The sequence below is a fragment of the Hyla sarda genome, chromosome 6 (assembly GCF_029499605.1).
Source record: "Hyla sarda isolate aHylSar1 chromosome 6, aHylSar1.hap1, whole genome shotgun sequence".
Taxonomy (NCBI): Eukaryota; Metazoa; Chordata; class Amphibia; order Anura; family Hylidae; genus Hyla; species Hyla sarda.
In genome coordinates, this window is record NC_079194.1 from 49,671,351 (window position 1) to 49,686,750 (window position 15,400).

Below are 15,400 nucleotides of genomic sequence, written 5' to 3' on the forward strand. Positions count from 1 at the left end.
CATTAGTCATTTTACCCAAAAATGCACGGCGAAACAGAAAAAAAAATCATTGTGCGACAAAATCGGAAAAAAAACGCCATTTTGTAACTTTTGGGGGCTTCCGTTTCTACGCAGTGCATATTTCGGTAAAAATTACACCTTATTATTATTCTGTAGGTCCATACGGTTAAAATGATCCCCTACTTATATAGGTTTGATTTTGTTGTACTTCTGGAAAAAATCCTAACTACATGCAGGAAAATTTATACGTTTAAAAATGTCATCTTCTGACCCCTATAACTTTTTTATTTTCGTGATCTGAAGTTTTTATCAATATGATTTTTGTTTTGATCGGACTTTTTGATCACTTTTTATTCATTTTTTAATGGTATAAAAAGGGACCAAAATACGCTTTTTTGGACTTTGGAATTTTTTTGCGCGTACGCCATTGACCGTTCGGCTTAATTAATGATATATTTTTATAGTTCGGACATTTACGCGCGCGGCGATACCACATATGTTTATTTTTTATTTTTTTTACACTGTTTTATTTTTTTTATGGGAAAAGGGGGGTGATTCAAACTTTTATTAGGGAAGGGGTTAAATTACCTTTATTAACACTTTTTTTTTACATTTTTTTTTGCAGTGTTATAGGTCTCATAGGGACCTATAACACTGCACACACTGATCTCCTATACTGATCATTATTATCCCATAGGGACCTATAACACTGCACACACTGATCTTTCATCCTGATCACAGGCGTGTATTAACACGCCTGTGATCAGCATTATCGGCGCTTGACTGCTCCTGCCTGGATCTCAGGCACGGAGCAGTCATTCGTCGATCGGACACCGAGGAGGCAGGTAAGAGCCCTCCCGGTGTCCGGTCAGCTGTTCGGGACGCCGCGATTTCACCGCGGCGGTCCCGAACAGCCCGACTGAGCAGCCGGGTCACTTTCAGTTTCACTTTAGAAGCGGCAGCTTTGACCGCCGCTTCTAAAGGGTTAATACCGCACATCGCCGCGATCGGCGATGTGTGGGATTAGCCGCGGGTCCCGGCCGTTGATTAGCGCCGGGACCGACGCGATATGATGCGGGATCACGGCGCGATCCCGCTTCATATCGCGGGAGCCGGCGCAGGACGTAAATATACGTCCTGCGTCGTTAAGGGGTTAAGGACCCGGGCTTTTTCCGTTTATTCATTTTCAATTTTTCCTCCTTAACTTTAAAAAATCATAACTCTTTAAAATTTTCAACAAAAATTCTATATGATGGCTTATTTTTTTGCGTCACTAATTCTACTTTGTAATGACATTAGTCATTTTACCCAAAAATCTACGGTGAAACGGGAAAAAAAATCATTGTGCGACAAAATTGATGAAAAAACACTATTTTATAAGTTTTGGGGCTTCCGTTTTTACGCAGTACATTTTCGGCAAAAATTACACCTTCTCTTTATTCTGTAGGTCCATACGGTTAAAATGATCCCCTACTTATATAGGTTTGATTTTGTCGCACTTCAGAAAAAAATCATGAATACATGCAGGAAAATGTATTCGTTTAAAATTGTCATCTTCTAACCCCTATAACTTTTTTATTTTTCTGTGTTCAGGGCGCTATGAGGACTCATTTTTTGCGCCATGATCTGAAGTTTTTAGCGGTATCATTTTTGTTCTGATCAGACATTTTGATCAATTTTTATTCACTTTTTTGTGGTATAAAAAGTGATCAAAAATATGCTATTTTGGACTTTGGAATTTTTTTGCGCGTACGCCATTGAACGTGCGGTTTAAAAAGCAGTATATTTTTATAATTCGGACATTTCCGCACACGGCGATACCACATATGTTTATTTTTATTTACACTATGTTTTTTTTATTCTTGGAAATGCCGGGTGATTCAAACTTTTATTAGGGGAAGGGATAATTGAAAGGGTTAATGATTTTTTGACACTTATGCAATATTATAGCTCCTATAGGGGGCGCTATAACATTGCATTAACTGATCTTTTACACTGATTGATCCATCTCCATAGGAATGGATCAATCAGTGTATTCGGCGATTGAATGCCGCGATATGATGCGGGGTTGCCGTGTGACCCCGCGTTAAATCACAGGACCAGGACGCCCTGGGTCCTTAACAGGTTAAAGGGGTACTCCGCCCCTAGACATCTTATCCCCTATCCAAAGGATAGGGGATAAGATGTCAGATCGCCGCGGTCCCGCTGCTGGGGACCCCCGGGATCTCCGCTGCGGCACCCCCCTATCATTACTGCACAGAGTGAGTTCGCTCCGCGCGTAATGATGGGCAATACAGGGGCCGGAGTCACGAGGGGTGGAGCCGTGACGTCACGGCCCTTAATACAAGTCTATGGCAGGGGGCATGACGGTCATCACGCCCCCTGCCATAGACTTGCATTAAGGGGGCGGACCGTGATGTCACGAGGGGCGGAGCCATGACGTCACGCTGCTCTGTCCCCTGTATCGCCGCTCATTACACACAGAGCGAACTCGCTCTGTGCAGTAATGATAGCGGGGTGCTGCAGCAGAGATCCCGGGGGTCCCCAGCAGCGGGACCCCCGTGATCTGACATCTTATCCCCTATCCTTTGGATAGGGGATAAGATGTCTAGGGGCGGCATGCCCCTTTAAAGAAAAAAAAATAGCACAAGAGGACATAGTGTTATATTAGAGGGGGAAGGTTTCTGCAGTAATATCAGGAAGTATTACTTTACTGAGAGAGTAGTAGATACATGGAATAGTCTTCCTGCAGATGTGGTCGCTGCAAATACAGAGAAGGAGTTTAAAGGGGTACCCCGCCCCTAGACATCTGATCCCCTATCCTAAGGGATAAGATGTCAAGGATAAAATGGGATACGGCTACATTAAAGGGGTTGTCCTCGGATAGAAAATCCTGGCTGATTTCTCAGAGGAACAGTGCCACACTTATCCACAGGTTGTGTCTGGTATTGCAAGTTTTGGCTCCATTAAAGTGAATGAATCGAAAATGTAATACCGCACACAACCTAAATCTCAGGACACTTGATAATCTTTCAGTTTAGGGCGACAGAATACAAAAAGATGTTTCCATGGGATATCCTATCGCTAGAATGCTACAATTCTGCCAAAAGAAAAGAAGCAAAAACTGTAGGTGACAAATTTACCAAGTCTCCATCCCGGCATTCAGGAGTAAGAATAACAAAGCCCAAAGCCTTCTTGTGCTCCGGAGTGAGTGACTTGTGCTTCACCCCTATTTCCAGGTATAAGTATTGAGGATTCTCCGGTGTATGGCGCCCGGGCACCATGTGATGGCGCTGCACTGGGATGACGCTGCACTGGGATGACGCTGCACTGGGATGGCGCCCGGGCACCATGTGATGGCACTGCACTGGGATGACGCTGCACTGGGATGGCGCCCGGGCACCATGTGATGGCACTGCACTGGGATGGCGCCCGGGCACCATGTGATGGCACTGCACTGGGATGGCGCCCGGGCACCATGTGATGGCACTGCACTGGGATGGCGCCCGGGCACCATGTGATGGCGCTGCACTGGGATGGCGCTGCACTGGGATGGCGCCCGGGCACCATGTGATGGTGCTGCACTGGGATGGCGCCCGGGCACCATGTGATGGCGCTGCACTGGGATGGCGCCCGGGCACCATGTGATGGCACTGCACTGGGATGGCGCCCGGGCACCATGTGATGGCGCTGCACTGGGATGGCGCTGCACTGGGATGGCGCCCGGGCACCATGTGATGGTGCTGCACTGGGATGGCGCCCGGGCACCATGTGATGGCGCTGCACTGGGATGGCGCTGCACTGGGATGGCGCCTGGGCACCATGTGATGGCGCTGCACTGGGATGGCGCCCGGGCACCATGTGATGGCGCTGCACTGGGATGGCGCCTCGGCACCATGTGATGACGTTGCACTGGGATGCTGCTGCACTGGGATGGCGCTGCACTGGGATGGCACCTGGGCACCATGTGATGGCGTTGCACTGGGATGGCGCTGCACTGGGATGGCACCTGGGCACCATGTGATGGCGCTGCACTAGGATGGCGCCCGGGCACCATGTGATGACGCTGCACTGGGATGGTGCTGCAATGGGATGGCGCCCGGGCACCATGTGATGGCGCTGCACTGGGATGGCGCTGCACTGGGATGGCACCTGGGCACCATGTGATGGCGCTGCACTGGGATGGCGCCTCGGCACCATGTGATGACGTTGCACTGGGATGCTGCTGCACTGGGATGGCGCTGCACTGGGATGGCACCTGGGCACCATGTGATGGCGTTGCACTGGGATGGCGCTGCACTGGGATGGCACCTGGGCACCATGTGATGGCGCTGCACTAGGATGGCGCCCGGGCACCATGTGATGACGCTGCACTGGGATGGTGCTGCAATGGGATGGCGCCCGGGCACCATGTGATGGCGCTGCACTGGGATGGCGCTGCACTGGGATGGCACCTGGGCACCATGTGATGGCGCTGCACTGGGATGGCACCTGGGCACCATGTGATGGCGCTGCACTGGGATGGCGCCCGGGCACCATGTGATGGCGCTGCACTGGGATGGCGCTGCACTGGGATGGCGCCTCGGCACCATGTGATGACGTTGCACTGGGATGGTGCTGCACTGGGATGGCGCTGCACTGGGATGGCACCTGGGCACCATGTGATGGCGCTGCACTGGGATGGCGCTGCACTGGGATGGCACCTGGGCACCATGTGATGGCGCTGCACTGGGATGGCGCTGCACTGGGATGGCGCCCGGGCACCATGTGATGACGCTGCACTGGGATGGTGCTGCACTGGGATGGCGCCCGGGCACCATGTGATGGCGCTGCACTGGGATGGCGCTGCACTGGGATGGCACCTGGGCACCATGTGATGGCGCTGCACTGGGATGGCACCTGGGCACCATGTGATGGCGCTGCACTGCTTGCCATGGCCCCTGAACACTTCTATCCACCTCTTTCTACCTGATAGGATCCAGATGATAAACAATACAAATCATTTCTCCTGATGTCACCAATTCTACAGTATTTCAGCTTAGGAACGTTATATTTAGGGGGGGGCAGAACCAGTAACCATGGGGCCCAAATCCACCAGATCACCCACAGCTTTTGTGTCCCGTATGCCGGTGCTGGATAATACATAATGGTGGAGATTTATCTAAGCTAGTGTAGAGGAAGAGCGGTGCAGTTACCCATAGCAACCAATCAGGTCGTTTCTTTCATTTTAAAAGAGAAACATGAAAGAAGCAATCTGATTGGTTGCTATGGGCAACTGCAATGCTCTTCCTCTACACAGGTTAAGATAAATCTCCCCCTAAGTGATGTCACAGAACAAGAAATAATACACACTGTGATGTCAGAGTACAAGGAATAATAAACACTACGATGTCAGAAATTGAATACAGGGATAATACACACAGTGCTGTCAGAATACAATGGATAATGCACACAGTGATGTCAGAGTACAATGGATAATGCACACTGTGATGTCACACTACGATGGATAAAGCACACTGTGACGTCAGAATGCAGGGATAATGCACACTGTGACGTCACAGTACAATGGATAAAGCACACTGTGATGTCACACTACTATGGATAAAGCACACTGTGATGTCAGAATGCAGGGATTATGCACACTGTGATGTCAGAGTACAATGAATAATGCACACTGTGATGTCACACTACTATGGATAAAGAACACTGTGACGTCAGAATGCAGGGATTATGCACACTGTGATGTCAGAGTACAATGAATAATGCACACTGTGATGTCACACTACTATGGATAAAGCACACTGTGACGTCAGAATGCAGGGATAATGCACACTGTGATGTCAGAGTACAATGAATAATGCACACTGTGATGTCACACTACTATGGATAAAGCACACTGTGATGTCAGAATGCAGGGATAATGCACACTGTGATGTCAGAGTACAATGAATAATACACACTGTGATGTCACACTACTATGGATAAAGCACACTGCGACGTCAGAATGCAGGGATAATGCACACTGTGATGTCCAGAGATAACTCACAACACCATAAAGCACTGATATAAAACACACAAGCTAGGTCACTATGACATCACAGCATGGTGACATCACAGACCAGGAATCATACAGAAAGTATCAGGGAGAAGGAAGAGATGACTGGGGCAACATCATGGATCATCATCCATAGACACTATTACCTCATAGATCATCACCCATAGACAGCACTATGTCATAGATCATCACCCATAGACACTATTACCTCATAGATCATCACCCATAGACAGCACTATGTCATAGATCATCATACATAGACAGCATTACCTCATAGATCATCACCCATAGACACCATTACCTTACATAGATCATCATCCATAGATACCATCATCTTGTTGTTCATCATCCATAGACACTATTATCTCATAGATCATCATCCATAGACAGCACTATGTCATAGATCATCATACATAGACAGCATTACCTCATAGATCATCACCCATAGACACCATTACCTTACATAGATCATCATCCATAGATACCATCATCTTGTTGTTCATCATCCATAGACACCACTACCTCATAGATCATCACCCATAGACAACACTACCTTATAGATCATCATCATCCATAGACACTACTACCTCATAGATCATCACCCAGAGACAGCGCTATCTCATAGTTTATCACCCATAGACACCATTATCTTGTTGTTCATCACCCATAGACAGCACTACCTCATAGATTATCACCCATAGACAGCACTAAATCATAGATCATCAGCCATAGACACCATTATCATGTTGTTCATCATCCAAAGACAACACTACCTAATAATTCATCATCCATAGACAGCACTACCTCATAATTCATCATCCATAGACAGCACTACCTTATAGATCATCACCCATAGACAGCACTACCTCATAGTTCATCACCCATAGACAGCACTACCTCATAGATCATCACCCATAGACAGCACTACCTTATAGATCATCATCCATAAACACCACTACCTCATAGATCATCATCACCCATAGACACCACTACCTCATAGATCAACACCCATAGACAGCGCTCTCTCATAGTTCATCACCCATAGACACCATTATCTTGTTGTTCATCACCCATAGACAGCACTACATTATAGATCAACACCCACAGACACCATTATCTTGTTGTTCATCATCCAAAGGCAGCACTACCTCATAATTCATCATCCATAGACAGCACTACTTCATAGATCATCACCCATAGACCGCACTACCTCATAGATCATCATCCATAGACTGCGCTATTTTATAGTTCACTCATAGACAGCACTACCTCATAGTTTGTCATCCATAGACAGCACTACCTCATAGATCATCACCCATAGACACCACTACATCACAATTCATCACCCATAGACACCACTACCTCATAGATCATCACCCATAGATAGCACTACCTCATAGATCATCACTCATAGACAGCACTACCTTATAGATTATCACCCATAGACAGTACTACCTCATAGATCATCACCCATAGACAGCACTACCTCATAGATCATCACCCATAGACAGCACTACCTCATAGATCATCATCCATAGACAGCACTACCTCCTAGTTCTTCACCCATAGACACCATTATCTTGTTGTTCATCACCCATAGACAGCACTACCTCATAGATCATCACCCACAGACAGCATTATCTTGTTGTTCATCATCCATAGACAGCACTACCTCATAATTCATCACCCATAGACAGCACTATCTTGTTGTTCATCACCCATAGACACCACTACCTTATAGATCATCACCCATAGACACCACTATCTTGTAGTTCATCACCCATAGACAGTACTACCTCATAGATCATCACCCATAGACACCACTATCTTGTAGTTCATCACCCATAGACAGTACTACCTCATAGATCATCACCCATAGACAGCACTACCTTATAGATCATCACCCATAGACAGCACTACCTTATAGATCATCACCCATAGACAGCACTACCTCATAGTTCATCACCCATAGACAGCAGTACCTCATAGATCATCATCCATAGACAGCACTACCTCATAGATCATCACCTATAGACAGCACTACCTCATAGATCATCACCCATAGATACCACTACCTTATAGATCATCACCCATAGACACCACTATCTTGTAGTTCATCGCCCATAGACAGCACTACCTCATAGATCATCACCCATAGACAGCACTACCTCATAGTTTATCACCCATACACACCACTACCTCATAGATCATCATCCATAGACAGCACTACCTCATAGATCATCACCCATAGACAGCACTACCTCGTAGTTCATCACCCATAGACAGCACTACCTCATAGATCATCATCCATAAACACTACTACCTCACAGATCATCATCCATAGACACCACTACATCACAATTCATCACCCATAGACAGCACTACCTTATAGATTATCACCCATAGACAGTACTACCTCATAGATCATCACCCATAGACAGCACTACCTCATAGATCATCACCCATAGACAGCACTACCTCATAGATCATCATCCATAGACAGCACTACCTCCTAGTTCTTCACCCATAGACACCATTATCTTGTTGTTCATCACCCATAGACAGCACTACCTCATAGATCATCACCCACAGACAGCATTATCTTGTTGTTCATCATCCATAGACAGCACTACCTCATAATTCATCACCCATAGACAGCACTATCTTGTTGTTCATCACCCATAGACACCACTACCTTATAGATCATCACCCATAGACACCACTATCTTGTAGTTCATCACCCATAGACAGTACTACCTCATAGATCATCACCCATAGACACCACTATCTTGTAGTTCATCACCCATAGACAGTACTACCTCATAGATCATCACCCATAGACAGCACTACCTTATAGATCATCACCCATAGACAGCACTACCTTATAGATCATCACCCATAGACAGCACTACCTCATAGTTCATCACCCATAGACAGCAGTACCTCATAGATCATCATCCATAGACAGCACTACCTCATAGATCATCACCTATAGACAGCACTACCTCATAGATCATCACCCATAGATACCACTACCTTATAGATCATCACCCATAGACACCACTATCTTGTAGTTCATCGCCCATAGACAGCACTACCTCATAGATCATCACCCATAGACAGCACTACCTCATAGTTTATCACCCATACACACCACTACCTCATAGATCATCATCCATAGACAGCACTACCTCATAGATCATCACCCATAGACAGCACTACCTCGTAGTTCATCACCCATAGACAGCACTACCTCATAGATCATCATCCATAAACACTACTACCTCACAGATCATCATCCATAGACACCACTACATCACAATTCATCACCCATAGACAGCACTACCTCAGTTCATCACCCATAGACAGTACTACCTCATAGATCATCACCCATAGACAGCACTACCTCATAGATCATCACCCATAGACACCACTATCTTCTAGTTCATCCCCATAGACAGCACTACCTCATAGATCATCACCCATAGACAGCACTACCTCATAGATCATCACCCATAGACACCACTATCTTCTAGTTCATCACCCATAGACAGTACTACCTCAGTTCATCACATATAGACAGCACTACCTCATAGATCATCACCCATAGACACCACTATCTTCTAGTTCATCATCCATAGACAGCACTACCTCATAGATCATCATCCATAGACAGCACTACCTCATAGATCATCATCCATAGACAGCACTACCTCATAGATCATCATCCATAGACAGTACTACCTCAGTTCATCACCCATAGACAGTACTACCTCAGTTCATCACCCATAGACACCACTACCTCAGTTCATCACCCATAGACAGTACTACCTCAGTTCATCACCCATAGACAGTACTACCTCAGTTCATCACCCATAGACAGCACTACCTCAGTTCATCACCCATAGACAGTACTATCTCAGTTCATCACCCATAGACAGTACTACCTCAGTTCATCACCCATAGACACCACTACCTCAGTTTATCACCCATAGACAGTACTACCTCAGTTCATCACCCATAGACAGCACTACCTCAGTTCATCACCCATAGACAGTAGTACCTCAGTTCATCACCCATAGACAGTACTACCTCAGTTCATCACCCATAGACAGCGCTACCTCAGTTCATCACCCATAGACAGTACTACCTCAGTTCATCACCCATAGACAGTACTACCTCAGTTCATCACCCATAGACACCACTACCTCAGTTCATCACCCATAGACAGTACTACCTCAGTTCATCACCCATAGACACCACTACCTCAGTTCATCACCCATAGACAGCACTACCTCAGTTCATCACCCATAGACACCACTACCTCAGTTCATCACCCATAGACACCACTACCTCAGTTCATCACCCATAGACACCACTACCTCAGTTCATCACCCATAGACACCACTACCTCAGTTCATCACCCATAGACACCACTACCTCAGTTCATCACCCATAGACACCACTACCTCAGTTCATCACCCATAGACAGTACTACCTCAGTTCATCACCCATAGACAGCACTACCTCAGTTCATCACCCATAGACAGTACTACCTCATAGATCATCACCCATAGACAGCACTACCTCATAGATCATCATCCATAGACAGCACTACCTCGTAGTTCATCACCCATAGACAGCACTACCTCATAGATCATCATCCATAAACACTACTACCTCACAGATCATCATCCATAGACACCACTACATCACAATTCATCACCCATAGACAGCACTACCTCAGTTCATCACCCATAGACAGTACTACCTCATAGATCATCATCACCCATAGACACCACTACCTCAGTTCATCACCCATAGACAGCACCACCTCATAGATCATCATCACCCATAGACACCACTACCTCAGTTCATCACCCATAGACAGTACTACCTCATAGATCATCATCACCCATAGACAGTACTACCTCAGTTCATCACCCATAGACAGCACTACCTCAGTTCATCACCCATAGACAGTACTACCTCAGTTCATCACCCATATACAGTACTATCTCATAGATCATCATCACCCATAGACAGCACTACCTCAGTTCATCACCCATAGACAGTACTATCTCATAGATCATCACCCATAGACAGCACTACCTCAGTTCATCACCCATAGACAGTACTATCTCATAGATCATCACCCATAGACAGCACTACCTCATAGATCATCATCCATAGACAGCACTACCTCATAGATCATCATCCATAGACAGCACTACCTCATAGATCATCATCCATAGACAGCACTACCTCATAGATCATCATCCATAGACAGTACTACCTCAGTTCATCACCCATAGACAGTACTACCTCAGTTCATCACCCATAGACACCACTACCTCAGTTCATCACCCATAAACAGTACTACCTCAGTTCATCACCCATAGACAGTACTACCTCAGTTCATCACCCATAGACAGCACTACCTCAGTTCATCACCCATAGACAGTACTATCTCAGTTCATCACCCATAGACAGTACTACCTCAGTTCATCACCCATAGACACCACTACCTCAGTTTATCACCCATAGACAGTACTACCTCAGTTCATCACCCATAGACAGCACTACCTCAGTTCATCACCCATAGACAGTAGTACCTCAGTTCATCACCCATAGACAGTACTACCTCAGTTCATCACCCATAGACAGCGCTACCTCAGTTCATCACCCATAGACAGTACTACCTCAGTTCATCACCCATAGACAGCGCTACCTCAGTTCATCACCCATAGACAGTAGTACCTCAGTTCATCACCCATAGACAGTACTACCTCAGTTCATCACCCATAGACACCACTACCTCAGTTCATCACCCATAGACAGCACTACCTCAGTTCATCACCCATAGACACCACTACCTCAGTTCATCACCCATAGACACCACTACCTCAGTTCATCACCCATAGACACCACTACCTCAGTTCATCACCCATAGACACCACTACCTCAGTTCATCACCCATAGACAGTACTACCTCAGTTCATCACCAATAGACAGCACTACCTCAGTTCATCACCCATAGACAGTACTACCTCATAGATCATCACCCATAGACAGCACTACCTCATAGATCATCATCCATAGACAGCACTACCTCGTAGTTCATCACCCATAGACAGCACTACCTCATAGATCATCACCCATAAACACTACTACCTCACAGATCATCATCCATAGACACCACTACATCACAATTCATCACCCATAGACAGCGCTACCTCAGTTCATCACCCATAGACAGTACTACCTCATAGATCATCATCACCCATAGACACCACTACCTCAGTTCATCACCCATAGACAGCACTACCTCATAGATCATCATCACCCATAGACACCACTACCTCAGTTCATCACCCATAGACAGTACTACCTCATAGATCATCATCACCCATAGACAGTACTACCTCAGTTCATCACCCATAGACAGCACTACCTCAGTTCATCACCCATAGACACTACTACCTCAGTTCATCACCCATAGACAGCGCTACCTCAGTTCATCACCCATAGACAGTACTACCTCAGTTCATCACCCATAGACAGTACTACCTCAGTTCATCACCCATAGACACCACTACCTCAGTTCATCACCCATAGACAGTACTACCTCAGTTCATCACCCATAGACACCACTACCTCAGTTCATCACCCATAGACAGCACTACCTCAGTTCATCACCCATAGACACCACTACCTCAGTTCATCACCCATAGACACCACTACCTCAGTTCATCACCCATAGACACCACTACCTCAGTTCATCACCCATAGACACCACTACCTCAGTTCATCACCCATAGACACCACTACCTCAGTTCATCACCCATAGACAGTACTACCTCAGTTCATCACCCATAGACAGCACTACCTCAGTTCATCACCCATAGACAGTACTACCTCATAGATCATCACCCATAGACAGCACTACCTCATAGATCATCATCCATAGACAGCACTACCTCGTAGTTCATCACCCATAGACAGCACTACCTCATAGATCATCATCCATAAACACTACTACCTCACAGATCATCATCCATAGACACCACTACATCACAATTCATCACCCATAGACAGCACTACCTCAGTTCATCACCCATAGACAGTACTACCTCATAGATCATCATCACCCATAGACACCACTACCTCAGTTCATCACCCATAGACAGCACCACCTCATAGATCATCATCACCCATAGACACCACTACCTCAGTTCATCACCCATAGACAGTACTACCTCATAGATCATCATCACCCATAGACAGTACTACCTCAGTTCATCACCCATAGACAGCACTACCTCAGTTCATCACCCATAGACAGTACTACCTCAGTTCATCACCCATATACAGTACTATCTCATAGATCATCATCACCCATAGACAGCACTACCTCAGTTCATCACCCATAGACAGTACTATCTCATAGATCATCACCCATAGACAGCACTACCTCATAGATCATCATCCATAGACAGCACTACCTCGTAGTTCATCACCCATAGACAGCACTACCTCATAGATCATCATCCATAAACACTACTACCTCACAGATCATCATCCATAGACACCACTACATCACAATTCATCACCCATAGACAGCACTACCTCAGTTCATCACCCATAGACAGTACTACCTCATAGATCATCATCACCCATAGACACCACTACCTCAGTTCATCACCCATAGACAGTACTACCTCATAGATCATCATCACCCATAGACAGTACTACCTCAGTTCATCACCCATAGACAGCACTACCTCAGTTCATCACCCATAGACAGTACTACCTCAGTTCATCACCCATATACAGTACTATCTCATAGATCATCATCACCCATAGACAGCACTACCTCAGTTCATCACCCATAGACAGTACTATCTCATAGATCATCATCACCCATAGACAGTACTACCTCAGTTCATCACCCATAGACAGTACTATCTCATAGATCATCATCACCCATAGACAGCACTACCTCATAGATCATCACCCATAGACAGTACTATCTCATAGATCATCACCCATAGACAGCACTACCTCAGTTCTTCACCCATAGACAGCACTACCTCAGTTCATCACCCATAGACAGTACTACCTCATAGATCATCACCCATAGACACCACTACCTCAGTTCATCACCCATAGACAGCACTACCTCAGTTCATCACCTATAGACAGCACTACCTCAGTTCATCACCCATAGACAGTATGGTAGTGACACTTATGCCCTCATCTACCTGTTCTCCAGAGAAGATGTCACCAAGGGGCCACAGGTCCAAGGTCTCCAAACGGTGGGCCTCCAGCAGTTGCAAAGCTACAACTCCCAGCATGCCCTGACAGCCTTCAGCTGTCCGGGCTTGCTGGAAGTTGCAGTTTTGCAACAGCTGGAGGCCCACGGTTTGGAGAGCAGTGCCCTGTAGCATGATGTGTATGAGGCCGGGGTGGCAGCCGATGCCCTCACCAGATGGCGATCCTGCTCTTGGGGTAGTCCAGCTTATCGATACAGTCCAGGAAATAGGGCAGCGTGTGGGCAGCGTTCCGGGCGATGATGGCGAGCAGGACACCGGGCTTCTGGAGGGCAGACTCCGGGAGGACAGCCTCTTCTACCTCCACCTCCTCCCCCGACACTGCCCTGAGGATAAGCAGGCACAGGGGCACCAGGAGCCGGGCACGGAGCGCAGCCATGTTCCGCTGAGCCCGCCGCTCTGCCGCATACTGCTCTGCCGGCCCCGGGAGCCGCGATCTACTGGAGGGGGCTGGGGGGGGGGATGGAGCTGTAACCTGAGAGCAGGAGGGGGCAGGGGGCTCATAATGCTGCCATTCATAATGGGCTGATGTGTCACTGCTATCTCTGCTGCCTATACCAGGAAGGCTCACCAGGATGGCACCAGTGCCCGGGCACGGAACTCTCAAGGGTTGGGAAAGGATTCCACAGGTGGCTGCTGGGAGAGGAGACATCACTTCTCCATAGTAAAACAACAAATGGAGATAATAAAAAAGACATGGGGGGAGATTTATCAAAACCTGTGCAGAGGAAAACTTACCCTGTTGCCCATAGCAACCAATCAGATCGCTGCTTTCATTTTTAGAAAGGCCTGAGAAAAATGAAAGAAGCGATCTGATTGGTTGCTATGGGCAACTGGACAACGTTTGCTCTGCACAGGTTTTGATAAATCTCCCCTGTATTCAGCCATTAAAAACCATATAAAGTAGGGATGTCCCCATACCATTTTTTTTAAGACCGTTTTTTCAAGAACTCGCCGATACCAATTACCGATACTTTTATTTTTTTTCAGGTACTCACCGATACCAATTATC

At 46.5% G+C, this 15,400-nt stretch overlaps 1 protein-coding gene across 3 annotated transcripts in view; it reads right to left on the minus strand.

Moving 5' to 3' along the window:
- The window catches only part of COLGALT2 (collagen beta(1-O)galactosyltransferase 2), a 126,519-nt gene extending 111,374 nt beyond the window's left edge, over window positions 1-15,145 (minus strand). Inside the window, exon 1 of one of the 3 annotated variants that reach the window (XM_056523655.1) lies at window positions 15,127-15,145. Coding sequence is in view for 1 of the 3 variants with exons in the window: in XM_056523653.1 (XP_056379628.1) it covers window positions 14,544-14,767 (224 nt within the window). In the remaining 2 variants the exon portion in view is untranslated. Of the gene's footprint in view, window positions 1-14,543; window positions 14,934-14,959; window positions 15,095-15,126 lie in introns of those variants that run through there. The other 2 variants (XM_056523654.1, XM_056523653.1) reach the window with 2 other exon arrangements.
- Between the last annotated feature and the right edge of the window lie 255 nt (window positions 15,146-15,400).